The 14,499-nt window shown below is 38.8% G+C and overlaps 4 protein-coding genes and 1 long non-coding RNA gene across 7 annotated transcripts; 1 reads left to right on the top strand and 4 right to left on the bottom strand.

The window, feature by feature from the left end:
• The first annotated feature begins 590 nt into the window (after positions 1–590).
• LOC125254601 lies at positions 591–3,319 on the top strand. 3 transcript variants are annotated; one of them, XR_007181702.1, is made up of 5 exons: positions 591–1,039; positions 1,634–1,680; positions 1,986–2,198; positions 2,291–2,381; positions 2,814–3,319. It is a non-coding gene; the product is annotated as an uncharacterized LOC125254601 (long non-coding RNA). The 3 variants fall into 3 exon arrangements; XR_007181703.1 differs by having other exon boundaries at positions 591–1,680; positions 2,274–2,381; XR_007181701.1 differs by having other exon boundaries at positions 592–1,680.
• A 2,070-nt stretch (positions 3,320–5,389) lies between these two features.
• Positions 5,390–5,855, bottom strand: LOC125254592 (histone H2B-like). Its single transcript, XM_048169275.1, has one exon. It carries the CDS (start codon positions 5,808–5,810, stop codon positions 5,436–5,438), a length of 375 nt encoding a protein of 124 aa, XP_048025232.1. The 5' UTR covers positions 5,811–5,855; the 3' UTR covers positions 5,390–5,435.
• Positions 5,856–7,106: 1,251 nt separating this feature from the next.
• On the bottom strand, positions 7,107–7,616 carry LOC125254588 (histone H3). Its single transcript, XM_048169270.1, has one exon. It carries the CDS (start codon positions 7,560–7,562, stop codon positions 7,152–7,154), a length of 411 nt encoding a protein of 136 aa, XP_048025227.1. The 5' UTR covers positions 7,563–7,616; the 3' UTR covers positions 7,107–7,151.
• A 3,767-nt stretch (positions 7,617–11,383) lies between these two features.
• On the bottom strand, positions 11,384–11,867 carry LOC125254590 (histone H2A-like). The gene has a single exon (XM_048169273.1). It carries the CDS (start codon positions 11,818–11,820, stop codon positions 11,434–11,436), a length of 387 nt encoding a protein of 128 aa, XP_048025230.1. The 5' UTR covers positions 11,821–11,867; the 3' UTR covers positions 11,384–11,433.
• Positions 11,868–12,472: 605 nt separating this feature from the next.
• Positions 12,473–13,198, bottom strand: LOC125254597 (histone H1-like). The gene has a single exon (XM_048169279.1). It carries the CDS (start codon positions 13,177–13,179, stop codon positions 12,559–12,561), a length of 621 nt encoding a protein of 206 aa, XP_048025236.1. The 5' UTR covers positions 13,180–13,198; the 3' UTR covers positions 12,473–12,558.
• Positions 13,199–14,499: the final 1,301 nt, after the last annotated feature.

Here is a 14,499-nt window from a genome sequence, read left to right as displayed (position 1 = left end):
GTCTGTATCATGTAGTGTGCTATGCAATATAATGTACTTCATGTAATAAGATTTCACTCCATACGAAACTTCAAAAAGCAGTTCTTCTCTGCTGTGACATAGTGGTGTATGTTACAATTTTTTCACATCACTTTGGGTGTTCCTGCACACCCAGGAATCTTGTATCTTCCCTTCTTATAATACATTGTTGCCAATGAGAGGTACTCTCTAAAACCTCCTCGAAAAGTACCCCTTATCGCACAACGTTGCCCTGAGGCAACGAAAAGAAAAACTGAATTTCTGAACATGCAAAATAAAAAAAACTTCATAAAACCTGACAAAAGGCTTCTCTACACCTTCATACACATACACATATTTTTTATGTACAGTTCATGTCGTTTTAAATAAGATTACTAAAGCAAATAATATTGCCTTCTTCTCACACCATGTGCTCCTGTGACCATGTGTCAGAACAGGACGTCCCACCTCTTAATGGTGCTTGATATTGACTCCAACACCTTACTGAACTGTTCTTTGGTACTTTCTCAACCTTTCTAATTGGTTGTTATCATTTAAAGAAATATTTACTAAACATAGGGCTTAAGAAAACTTTCCGTTGCCTGAGGGCAACGCTGTGCTGTACACTGTAAAAAGTGCTACACCCACAAAGTAGATTTTATATACTTTAAATAGTTGTAATCTAGTTTATTTTATTTGTTTTATACTAAAAAGTATCAATATACTTCCTCTTTACTTAAAATACATCAGTTTTTATATAACAATATATTTTAAGTAAAACTATTGCAATTTATTTGAGTAGTTATTTGTATGTGGTTGTTGTGTACAAGAAATGTTATAAAAGTGAGTTGACATACACAATTTATTAGAGCAGCTGTCGATGTGGCAGGTGTGTGTTCATCAAACTTAAATATTTTAAATTTTATAAGTTGGTATTATCCCTTTTTCACTGGCGGGACTCACAGGCAGATGCAGCATCTTCCTCGGCACTTCAACTGTTTGTTTGCTACAGCGGATCTGAATTTCAGGGACTGATAACACGGTAAGTTGAGCAAATTTAGCCGAATGATTGTTGATGTAAAGTCACGCGAAATTGCTTACTCCACTAGGAAGCTGAGGTTAGGCTTGCAAATTGTACTGTATAGCTAGCTATCCTGCACACATGGCATGTTAAGATGGCTGCACAGTGCTAAACAGTGTGGTCTTGTAGGCAACGATCGGCAGACAACGGCAGTTGAGACTGTTGTTAATATGAAATTAAATAAGTGTAGTCATGCATACTATGTGTTTTAAGTCTACTTTGGCTAATGCTAATTAACGATTAAAAGTGATATTATTTGTAAAATCAATGCCAAAGTAGCCTTAAAACACATATTAGGCACGACTACAGCACTTATTTAATTTCATATTAACAACACGCTCTCCGATGGGGGATGCCGCTGTTGTGGGGTGTCGTGGGGTTATCATCAGCAGCAGATAGTTGTATGATTTTAGAGATTTGATCCATGTTTTTTTTTAATGCTGCATAGTAAATTAATAACAGATTTTTGGTTGGAAAAAAAAAAAAAACTAAAATATTTCTATCCTATTACTTAAATAAGTTACATTTACCTTAACCTGTTTTCCTGGTCTTTAGATACCAAAGAACTTTTGTTACCTTGGGTCTTCAAGCTTCACATCCAGGTAAGAAAAACTTCAGAATAAATACAATTACAGCTATAACTATTCCCAGTTAAGTAAAACAGAGAAAAAATTGCAAACGTGTGAGCTCCATAATTACATTTCTGAATATGTTTTTATGTACCTACCACCAATAGAAGGCAGATATGATCATCTATGATCATCTCCTTCTCCCCACAAAAAAACAGTAAAAATCACCAAATAGAGCAGTTTCTTATTATCAGTCAGTCTTTCTCTGAGGCAGTTTGCTTGCTAAACAATGCCAGTCTGAATGTAAAAATAATATGATGTTTTGTCATCTTTTTAAGGCAACATCATCAAAGTGGAGGCAGCTGTAAAATTTTGAGTCATCCTGGACCATGAAATAAAGAAACTTTGTCTTCTTGGAATGCCACGTACAGTTAAAGAGTTTGAAGAAGTGATAAAAGAAACATTTGGGATCTCAGTGGACCAGGATTTTGATGACTTTGTTACTTTAAGTTCAACTGATGACCTGAAGGATAGGGACACACTGAATGAAGGTAGTGTATGTTCTACCTGTCATATTGTTTACAAATGGTGACATTCCTGAGCTTATGGTTGTGAATTTTGATCAGATTTTACTTTTTGACAGGAACCATTTGCCTGTGGAGAAAAGGAGAAAGGTGGTCCTGAGATGCCTGATTGAGTACATGGGGGAGAGACAGGGAGACCTCATCCACCACGTATGTATTGGGCTTAAAGCTACTTGTCTATTTTTCTGTATGTATGTATTAATATTGAGATGATATGGGGTTATTACATTTGCCCTTGGAAGATATTTAAACTCTGTAGCTTAATAAACAGTAATATGATGACCAATCAGGCAAGGACAATTGCATTGTTTTATTGTAATGCATCCTTTGAACCAGAAAAAGACAACATTCATGCTACAGTAGATCATGATAGTTTAGTACCCACACTCTATGGCATTGTCATGGTAGACTTCACTTTGGTCACATGCTCTAGCCACAGTGTCCATCTAGTATCCACCACCTTTAGCAACAAAAGTACAATTTTGACTTTGTGTCTTATCTGTCTTCTATCTGTCTGCTATATTCATCTCATTACCTGTTTGTCTGACCAAACTCTTGATTCTTTTTTGTCTCCACTAATAGAGTCATGATGAAACAGGTGCACACGGAGCTCGGCAGTTGCCCACTGAAAATTTACATGTGCCATCAGCCCGATAGGATTGGGATGATCATTGAAGGACAGCCTGTGGTCAGAGGTGTGCCAAATCTGTCGAAAGCATGCTGCCTCCTGTTTGGACTTAACTATGCCCTCGACCTCATGTTTCCTGAACATGTTTCCATGAACACTTTTGAGATACTGTATATCAGAGACTCTTTTTGGGATTGGACCCCTGCATCCTAAGGCATCATCCAAGTACGCAAATCTCTTCACCAAGTTGTTTTAGATGATTTATCAATGGCGTATGGCATTGTTTTCCATAATGTGATACAATATGATGTTATGGCTCACATTTACCTTTATCTAAACATTGCAGATTGGGCAGATTTTGATATTTCACCTTACTGTTCAGAACAGGTTGAAAATACACTTGTACAGTGTTTATTTATTTATATATATATATATATATATATATATATATATATATATATATATATATATATATATATATATTATTGTGTACATGTACGGCCACATTTATTGGCTGTTTTGTAGTCACTGTTAAGAGTGACACTGGTTGACATTGAATAAATGTTATTGTCTTCAATCTATTTTCCCATCTTTTTCTTCTTCAATTGAATTTGTAATTGTTACTGTTTTTAAATGTTATTGTTATTAAATCTAATCACTGAAGTGCTTAGAATATAGACATTTAGATTTCTTTTCTGAGGTTATAGCCAGGACTCAATTAAAATGTTTTTTTCACATATAATTAGGTTAATTTTACTAAGAAAATAAAGTTCATAAAACCTAATTAAAATGAGTACAGGTAACTTGTAGCAACCCATAAATAAGTTACCTGTACCAATAAAAGTAGGTTTATCCAACGGAGTATTACTAGTACTATTAGTTAACTCAACTTGATTTTGTTGCGTTTGTATTAAGTAATGTTATAGTGTTTATTATACTTAAAAAAGGCTGCAAGTTGACTCAACTTAAAACATCCAATGCAGCCACTTGCCTCATTTTTTATAAGTTAGATCTAGGTATTACTTTTTACAGAGGGTTAACTTTCAGGTTTTAATTTTCTAGCTTGCACTTTGATTGCTGGATTAGCCTCATGTTATCAATTATATGATCTAAGAGTCTTCAAACATGAGCGTTTAGTTAAAGGTTAAGAAAAGTGCTAATGTCCATCTTTATCGAAACCATGAAGATAATTGTTCAACATCTACGGCTATAAATAACAGAATTAAACTCGTACAAGAGCTTACAGTGGCATTATGACACACATGTAAGACCACATTTTGTTGATGAGAGGAAACTAAAGTCTTTTTATATCTAGAAATTATTATTATTATTATTATTATTATTATTATTGTTATTATTATTACTCCAAGTTACATATGAACTTCTTTATAAACATTTTAGATGGATTTTCTTGTGGATGAGATGGAGCTGATAGTATTTCAGTTCAGGTTTTGTATTTCTTTTTGGAACTGACTGATCGCAGGCCTCAATCTGAATTTACATACCACAATTTTTGACTGAAAAAAAACAAACAAACAAACAAAAAAAAAACATTATTTTGGCAAAATTGAATAAAATGATTAAATATTCTGTACAATACATCACACTAACCAGGAAGTTTGTTTTGAAATGCTTTTATTTTGTACAAAATGGCACAAAGTCACACTTGATGATCGGCCTACATAAAACTGCTTGTCAACTTGATTTCTTTCCATTAGCACAGGTTTTGTTTCCTCTTGAATGATCGCAGGCCTCTTTTTCACAGAGATTAACTTCATCCTCCTTTAAGTGCATCCAGCAGTCATTCATTCATTCATCTGACATTACCACACACGCTAAGTTTTAGTCCAACATTAAGACAAGCAGAGGGTCAAGTACTGTTTAAAAAGCATAATAGCTGATCCATGTGATACAGTACAGTGACAGCTGTGTAATCATCATCATCTGACAGGTCAGGTGTTTTATTAGCACAAACTATTAAAATGAATCCGGAATTGACTTAACTTGACCGGTCTACAGTAACAAACCTTTTATCAAATGCTTTATAAAAGCATACAGTAAACCTGATTCCCACTGATATAGATCATGATGTATCATGTAGCAACAGTTATTAATGAGCTCAAGTTTTAGTGCTCTAACAGCAAGAATACATTCAGAAATTAAGAAAACGTGAGATCTCAGAGCCCTTTGTCCAACATTGAAAACATGTTTAAGATGGTCTTTCCAAATATATCACAAGAGAAAGAATTGAATTATACTTCAATTTCTAGATTCAGTAACCTTTACCTCAATATTACCAAACAATTCTGTGTAAAACACAGAACAAGTTAATGAATAACTAAACTTGGCTTCGGATTGGATACGAATCAAACTACAGTCATAATGTTTGAGGGGGGATATTTACAACTGATCTTTCTACAGACAATATTTGCAACAAAGCGCATATATATATATATATATATATATATATATATAAAAAAATTTAAAAAAATAAATAAATAAATAAAAAACTCTTTTGTCGGAGTATATGGGTGGCTCTTAAAAGAGCCTTTGGGTGTGTGGGAGTCTCGGGGACTCTACTTGGAGCTGGTGTACTTGGTGACGGCCTTGGTGCCCTCAGACACGGCGTGTTTGGCCAGCTCACCGGGCAGCAGCAGACGCACGGCGGTCTGGATCTCTCTCGACGTGATGGTGGAGCGCTTGTTGTAGTGAGCGAGACGAGACGCCTCACCGGCGATGCGCTCGAAGATGTCGTTGACGAAAGAGTTCATGATGCCCATCGCCTTGGAGGAGATGCCGGTGTCAGGATGAACCTGCTTCAGCACTTTGTACACGTAGATGGCGTAGCTCTCCTTCCTGGACTTTCTGCGCTTCTTTCCTCCCTTACCGGCGGTCTTCGTGACGGCCTTCTTGGAGCCCTTCTTAGGCGCGGACTTGGCTGGTTCAGGCATGATGCTGAATGATCGCAGAACTGACGAATCAATGTGACTCACGAGCGACACAGAGGCTTTTATTCTCTACCATATGCTAATTTACACAGAGAGACGGGATCACCTGATTGCCTGTTTTCATAGGCCACACCCATAAACTCGTGTTTCACTGGACAACTCAAAGCATCACGCGCTGAATGAGGGCCAATCACAGGCTGTTAAATGATAGCCCCGCCTACCACCAACAGTTTGAGCGACACCCCTCCCCCCAGTTTCCTTTGTTTCATTTCCCGCTTTTTATTAATCACAGTTAGAGAAAATAAGAGGTTCAAGAGAAATATTGTGTAAAATCATGTAATTGTAATCAATGTAAAACCTCTTATAGACCCATTGAGGGACTTCGAGAGGAGAGACACAAAATACACTCTTCATTGTTTACCTGTTGTTGAACTTTAAACTACAGAAATAGTAAATAAACGTCCATTTTTGTATAAAATAAAATTTTCTTTTCTGTTTTCTGCATTTACACTTCTAACTCATGGTCCTTTCTGATCTAATCGTCTTTTTGTGAAACGCCTTATTTAACGGCCATTAAATTACTGAACATTGTGTAATAAAGATCTCCGTGCGCCATTTAAACTATTATATTTTTTCTATCATGTTGGTTAAAGATAATGAGAAGATGCCGCTGACAGTCTCTCGACACATTATTGTGAAACTGAATTTATGAGTTCATTGATTAATTTAATTATCTAACCAGAAAATAACTGCAGTTGCATCACTTAATCATGACTCGGTGTGTGTCTCTTAAAAGAGCCGTTGGGTTTGTGTAGTTTCTCCTGATTTCAGGTGTTTATCCTAAGGTTCTTACAGGACCTGACAGAAACCAGCACCGCGTCACATGACCCTAAACTTCAGCGCTAAAATGCAGAATTAAGTTTGATACTTACTTTACTGCCTGCATACATTTTAAATTTATATATAGTCCCTTAAGACATTAAGAAAATAATGTGCAGCACATGCTATCCAGTAGGTTTACTATACTAAAAATTTAGATATGAAATAACTTCGGTTTTATAACTCATGTTCACCATTATTCACCTATACAGCATTATTTTACATTATATAGTAAAGTCATCTCTAATTTAATTCTTGAAGTGAAGTGATAACATGAGCTTAAATTACAAAGAGGGAAAAAAAAGCCTCAAACACTTTATAACCGACATATATTTATCTCTGACACTTTGGTTTGATGACACTATAACACCAAAACTTATAACAATTATTGTCACTGGAAAAGGTCTCGTTCAGAGCAGGTTTGTGGCTCTTAAAAGAGCCGTTGGGGTGATGCGCTGATGCGGGTTAAGCGCGCTCTCCGCGGATGCGGCGGGCCAGCTGGATGTCTTTGGGCATGATGGTGACTCTCTTGGCGTGGATGGCGCACAGGTTGGTGTCCTCGAACAGACCCACCAAATAAGCCTCGCTGGCCTCCTGCAGGGCCATGACAGCGGAGCTCTGGAAGCGCAGATCCGTCTTGAAGTCCTGAGCGATTTCTCGCACCAGCCGCTGGAAAGGCAGTTTGCGGATCAGCAGCTCGGTGGACTTCTGATAACGGCGGATCTCTCGGAGAGCCACGGTCCCGGGCCTGTAGCGATGGGGCTTCTTGACGCCGCCGGTGGCTGGCGCGCTCTTCCGCGCTGCTTTAGTAGCGAGCTGCTTCCTCGGGGCTTTACCACCGGTGGATTTACGAGCGGTCTGCTTGGTTCTTGCCATTGCTCAACTCTCCTTCTCTCTGTCCTGCTTGTGCTGGAAATGCGGCTTGATGTTTCACTCCTGCTTTTAAAGCATCGCGCGGCCACGAGCTCATAGTGTCGCTAGGGGGCGCCGAGGCCTGTGATTGGCTAGAGTGTGACGTGCGCGTTTCCTCTTTTCAAACACGCGGAGGGTTTCCCGCTCAAGACGCTTTGTTCAGACCAAGCGGCAACCTCCCCCTTTCTCTCGTGAAGCCAATACGGAAGTAACTTAAACTGCGATTCATCGACTGGCCGCTAGGGACAGGCTCCAAAAGAGAGCAGAATCTCATAGAGTCCCATGTTAAATTGGCCAAGTTTATAGCAGAAAAAAACATGTTTACAAGTTGGTTCAAATTGTGGTTTTGGTCTATACTGCTATTTTTGCCCTTCATGACAACTCTGAGGGGGGTGAATTTTTTTATAACTTATCCGTTTAAATTATATTAAGCCTTAAAGTTCTGCATAATTAAGGGCGTGGTCACTTGAGTGACAGGTAGATTGCGCTGCTGTCTGTGAGCCGTCATGTTACCTCAGCTGCCGCTGAATTTGGTATCTCAGCCGTATTTGTGCTTGATTATTTTATACAATTAGCTTGCTGCATAATATTCGAGACTGATGTGTGTCTATGTAGATGTGCATGCATGGGGAAGAGACACAGAACACACGTTGTTGGATCGTGGCATTGGCTGAAAGTTTTGGTTGTGAGATTTACTGCAATGACAATGGCGGGAGGATATCAAAATCCGACAGCACTGCTTGGATATTATAACTAAAACTGCTGCACTATTTTGAAAAAAATATACTTTGGACACAGGCTCATTTGTTTGTTATATACGATCGTATACAGTTTTACAACATAAAGGCTGCTCAGATTGCATCCTTTCTTGAAGAACGACGACAGAGCAGATCATTCAGAAGAAATGTGAAATGTTTTTTTGTTTTGCAATGGACACTCATATTTTACCCAAGTGCCACGGATTGGATTCATCTCGCGATCTCTATTTCATTATAAAGGTATGAAGTCCCATTTGATTTTCCATGTTGTTATTTGCACACCCAACACTATTGGTGTTGGAGGATCTATATCTTAAAAAACACAGTAGATTGACAGTAAACCTTTAGAATGTTCTGATGATAAAACTTATCTTCATTAATATTTTAGATCGTATCTAAGATAGATATATAGCTCCTTTGCTGCTAACATGGTCACGTCGAGCTAGGCGGGCGTGGTTTCAGCAACCAGTCACATCAGCTCAAACCACCTCCCCGCCTCTTTGCCCATTTTCAGTTATCCGGGAGTGACGTGCTGTGACGCGCAGCTAAGATGGCCGCGGCCTCATTTAGGCGTCAAAACTGCTGTTCAGAACTCTATGGGTGACGTCACGGACGCTACGTCCATATTGTTTTACAGTCTATGGTTCAGACAGTGTCACACACCCACAGACTTACACTCACACTGCTGTGTTTATTGTGCTGAAATACTCCCTTAATTCAGTGATTGTGCAGACTGGGTAAACCCAGCCTGATCTGCCGGCAATTTGATTTCGCCCGGCAACTCAGTCTGGAAACCCGTACATTAATTTCTACTGCTTCTGTTACACTTTTGCGGGAACCAATCACAGACTTTCTTATCCACCTTGCTCGCTATTGGCGGGTATAACACGATGACGATAGAGAAGTGACAGCAAGCAGGAGCGTCAGTCCAATTCCTTTTAACCTCTCGACAATGCTGAATGACTTCTTTAGTTTAGCAAACAAATTTTAATTGAGCTTAGTCTGGTGATAGCCAGACAAGTGATTGTGCAGATCTCGGATCAGAACTAAATCACATGACAGTCTGTTTAAAGCACTGCAGTCAGTCACACACACTAGAGTTTCGCTCCTTAGAGAAACACTGATAAACTTCTGTTACTCCAGACATCCCCTGAAGACCATATGAATTGATTTTTATTTTGGACAATCTATTAATGTAATATTAAATACATAATCAGAGCTTGGTAAACATATGTATTTTAGGATAAGTGGGTTGGGGGTGTGAATGTCTCTAAACAACTCTACACCTGATGAATGATCTCTATCAGACACATTAGAGAATCATGTTTGGACCATTCCACCAAATCAGTGCCATTTCTGTCCCCAGGATATTTTATGTATAAATATGCATGAAAATTAACTTAACTTTATTTTATTAAGTAAAACGTCCTGAACATTTCTCTAACTGCAAATTTAAAATAAATAATTTAAAGCATTATTAAAATCTACTGAGAATACTAAAGAATAGCATTTGTCACATGTCCCCGCTATTTAAACTTTATTATGAAATATAATCATTAAAATCTTTCAGAAATCTTATTATTTTTGCATTGTTGTTACTCCGTATACCATCTATGCTAAACAAAAATAAATTTCATTAGAAATCCATAGTATGTTAAATAAAATACACATTTTAGTCGTGTCCCCAGGTTCTCACTCAGTCCTGTTACCCTCACACATTTCCTCCTCTGAAAAACTTGGAACATTCCACAAGACACATTTTCAACAGGAAGTTGCATCATCTGGATCTTATGCAGGCCATGAGAAGACCAAAAGTAAGTCCTCTCATTTTAATTTCTGTATATTTGATGAAATTGTAACTATGAATGAGAGTGTCAATCTCAACGTACTGCCCTGTTACCTACATTATTTCTTAGATGTTATTTGTTTATTTTAAAAATATTAACTTTAGGTAAGTCACCAGTATTTGCTCAGTGTCCTCATGCTATTAGCATGTACTCCATGTGGCCATATGTCATGTTTTTGATCATTTTTGCTTAAAAACTCAATCCTGTTACTCATATGAAAAATAAGTGAGTAGAGTCCTCTGGTTTGTTGATTTAATTGTGTGATTATTAGTTGATATAATACTATGTTTCATGAGTTTTACAGTTGAAATTACTTCAATTGTAGATTTATTTAGGATTATTTTTACAGTGTGAATGACATACTTGCAGGGAGCCAGTCCACCACGACGTGACTTCATCTTTTTGTCTTTTTCTTTATTTTGTTTTGTAGAAGATGGAGAGAATCTATACTTTGCAGGTGCCAGAAACACACACCCATGGCATGCTGCAAGAGAACGAGTGAAACGCACCCGCAACCCTCTCCTTTCCCCCCTCTCTCTCCACCTCCTTCACTGTGAAGTACTACTATCACAACATCCCTTCAACACAGAAATCTCACTCACACACACGGCCATATACACACTCTCTTTCTCACACATATGGACACTCATTCCTGTTACCAAATTTATTTTACTAAAAAAAAAAAAAAAAAAAAAAACTTAAACCACTGTTTTTATCAGTTTTGTTTGATCCATCATTTACACAATTAACTTGAAGCTTCTGTCTTTTAAATGAAAAAAAAATTTTTGCGCTTATTAAATACACCTTGCCTTAATATAAAGTTATTTTTTTTGTCACAAATAACCATCCATTTTTTCAAAATGAACGCTTTCTGTAAGTGAATATAAAGGAATTAACTGACATGCTTTTTACACAGCAAATGAGTTTTGGTAGAAGGACTGAGAAAACATGCATCCATCTTCTGCATTGAAACCTTGTAAAAAATAAAATCAATGTAATATTAGATTCAGTGTTAAAAAAAAAAAATACCTTTATACATGCACATCTTGTAGCAGTTATTGAATTTGTAATTATTGATGCATTTACCATATTTCTGATTGTTTTGATAGGTCATTTTTATTTCACCCACTGCGTTTATGATGTCTAAATATTAAAAGGAAGCGCTCTCTATCAGATGAAATGAGTGGCTCTTAAAAGAGCCTTTGGGTGTAATGAGAGACTGGAGCTGGTTTATTTGGATTTGGCGGGCTTCTCGGTCTTCTTGGGCAGCAGCACGGCCTGGATGTTGGGCAGCACGCCGCCCTGAGCGATGGTCACTCCGCCCAGAAGTTTGTTCAGCTCCTCGTCATTGCGCACCGCCAGCTGCAGGTGACGGGGAATGATGCGGGTCTTCTTGTTGTCCCGAGCGGCGTTTCCAGCCAACTCCAGGATCTCAGCGGTCAGATACTCGAGCACAGCCGCCAGATAAACAGGAGCACCGGCACCGACGCGCTCTGCGTAGTTGCCTTTGCGGAGAAGCCTGTGAACACGACCGACGGGGAACTGCAGTCCTGCCCTGGAGGAGCGAGTCTTGGCTTTCGCTCTCGCTTTGCCGCCGGTTTTGCCTCTGCCGCTCATTCTGGAGTTCAGTTACTGTAACTTTATCAATAACAGGAAGAGAATGAAAACTCAATCCTGCACACACTGTCTTTATAGGAGAGTGCCAGTCGCTCATTGGTTTAGAGTCTGTTCAGATTTCATCCAATCACTGAACTTCCCTCTAAAGCCCAACCCCCTTTCTGGCGGGAATAATTAAGTATTTGACTTTTAAAGACGAAACTAGTGAAATATTTCTGATAGAAACAGATTTTAAGATAATTATTTTCCTAAATATTCATTTAACAATGTGGTTTTTCTGTGTGCAGTTAAAATGAACTAAAATGGTGAAAATTTAAACAAGTTTTTCAAATAATTCACTTCAATATTAATATGCTACTGGGGTTTGACACACACTAACATGGAATATGGATATTATACGCTGTTCCTGCCAAAAGTGCTTCACTTTCACACTATATTTTGTGCTCATTGACCTTCTGAAACTACAGAATTATGTTCATATTGCAATACTGGAGTTTTATCACTTCATATTGTTGTTTGTAATAATTTCTTCTATATATAATAATGGTTCACTGAAATTAAGTGATATAGTGAAAACTACATATAAATATTTTATATTATTAAGAACAGTTTTCAAAAATTTCATCTTAACTATTTCCTTTGAACATTTACAAGAAATGATTAATTACAGGAGTTTTGCTCTTTACTCAGAGTTAGTGGGTGGCTCTTAAAAGAGCCGTTGAGGAACAAACTAGATTTTTACTTCTTTTTGGGAGCTGCCTTTTTAGGCTTGGCGGCTTTAGGCTTTGCCGCCTTAGGTTTAGCCGCCTTGGCCTTTTTGGGGCTCTTGGCTGCTTTCTTAGCGGCTGCTGGCTTCTTCGCCTTCTTGGGGCTCTTCGTGGCCTTCTTAGCGGCTGTGGCGGCGGGTTTCTTGGCCTTCTTGGGCGATTTCTTCGCGGCGGGCTTCTTTGCCGCGGCGCTCTTGGGCTTCTTGGCCGCAGCGGGTTTCTTGGCCGCGGGCTTCTTTGCTTTAGGAGCCGCTTTCTTGGCCGGCTTCTTCTTGGTCTCGGCTTGCTGCTTGTTGAGCTTGAATGAGCCCGAGGCGCCGGTCCCTTTGACCTGCACCAGGGTGCCTTTAGTCACCAGGCTCTTGATGGCGATCTTGACGCGGGAGTTGTTCTTCTCCACGTCGTAGCCGCTGGCAGCGAGAGCTTTCTTCAGGGCGGCGAGGGACACGCCGCTCCTCTCCTTGGACGCGCTCACAGTTTTGACGATGAGCTCACCGACGCCTGGACCTGCTTTCTTGGCTTTCGCAGCGGACTTCTTCTTGGGCGCTTTGGCCGGGGCGGCAGCAGCCGGGGCTGGGGCGGTTTCTGCCATCTCTCTCTGATCGGATCGAGTCTCTCAAACGCTGTCTGCTTTCAGCAATGAATAGCGCTCGCGCGGCGCTGCGCTCTTAAACAACACATGAGAACCTCGTAGACTCAACCTGCCCCAAAGCTCTGTGTCTGTGCGCGTCCACGAGCCGCTCGCGCGTGTGTTTTCTTCTCTCACATTTGGGGCGAAACTGGAGCAGTAAAATAGTTTGTCACAGTCGAAACAAAGCGAGCAGCAAGCAGAGGTTCTGAGCTTTCATTAGAGACTAAAATACGGCGAGAGGAAATGTTTGTTTTGCCTCCGTCAGATCAAATCCGAGGCGAGCATCAGTCACGGGGAAAAGCCGCGTGTGAATCTGCTGGATATTTGAAGTGATAAAGTTGCTGAAAGCCTGAACGCTCCTCTGTGTGTTCAGCAAACAGTCTGAAAGAGACTTGAATGAAATCAGCATCAGTGAGGGGCGAGAGGAGGCTTTCATACAGCTGCTGTTTTGGGCGCTTGAAGCACATGAACATCATCCGGAGTCTGTCTGTGACTCTCGTCACCCTCATCTTCACCTTCATCTGTACTTATAATCATCATCATAATACACTGATTCTTGAGATAAGGGACAAAACATGTTTTAGATGTTAGTTTTTATGATTTAATAATATATTATTATCTGATTTATTTGTAGACAAAGGTCTCAGCCAATGAACTATGTAAAGAACTACCGCCCTGCAGATTTCAGCTCCAACCCGAATCAAACACCTGATAATCATGGGGTTTAAGGCTGCTTGATAGACAGGTGTGTTGGAGCAGGTTTGGACACCCCTGATGTAAAGCAATAGGTTTTTATAAAAAATGTTTCTCTCTCTCTCTCTCTCTCTCTCTCTCTCTCTCTCTCTCTCTAAAAATGTACATTTATTCACTTCATAACTTAACACATTACCAAATAAAGCATGCTATTTCAATTTGATTCATCCAACAACAGTGTAAAGTCTTCAATTATGTAATAATGGTGTTCAGTAAAGTAGATAAGTGATAAAATACATTCTCTACATTTATTTATTGTTCTTTACACTTTTCTTTTTTCTTTACACTATGAACAATCCAGTTAGTAAATTCCTTCAATTCTAATACCCTGCTTTTTAATATTAAACATAAACAATGTTCTTAGGTAAATCAGACATAGTATCATGTAGTTCAGTTGATGTTTTAATAATTGAACTCAATATGTTGAAAAAAAATAAATAAATCAAAATGAACAGAAACCTTCAAGGTCTGACTGAGAAACTGATTGACAAGACAATAAATTAACTAATTTTTAAACTTATATTTAAG

This window comes from Megalobrama amblycephala, linkage group LG19, assembly GCF_018812025.1.
Source record: "Megalobrama amblycephala isolate DHTTF-2021 linkage group LG19, ASM1881202v1, whole genome shotgun sequence".
Classification (NCBI taxonomy): Eukaryota; Metazoa; Chordata; class Actinopteri; order Cypriniformes; family Xenocyprididae; genus Megalobrama; species Megalobrama amblycephala.
The sequence above is the reverse complement of the archived record's forward strand: the minus strand, read 5'-3'. Positions and strand labels throughout refer to the sequence as shown.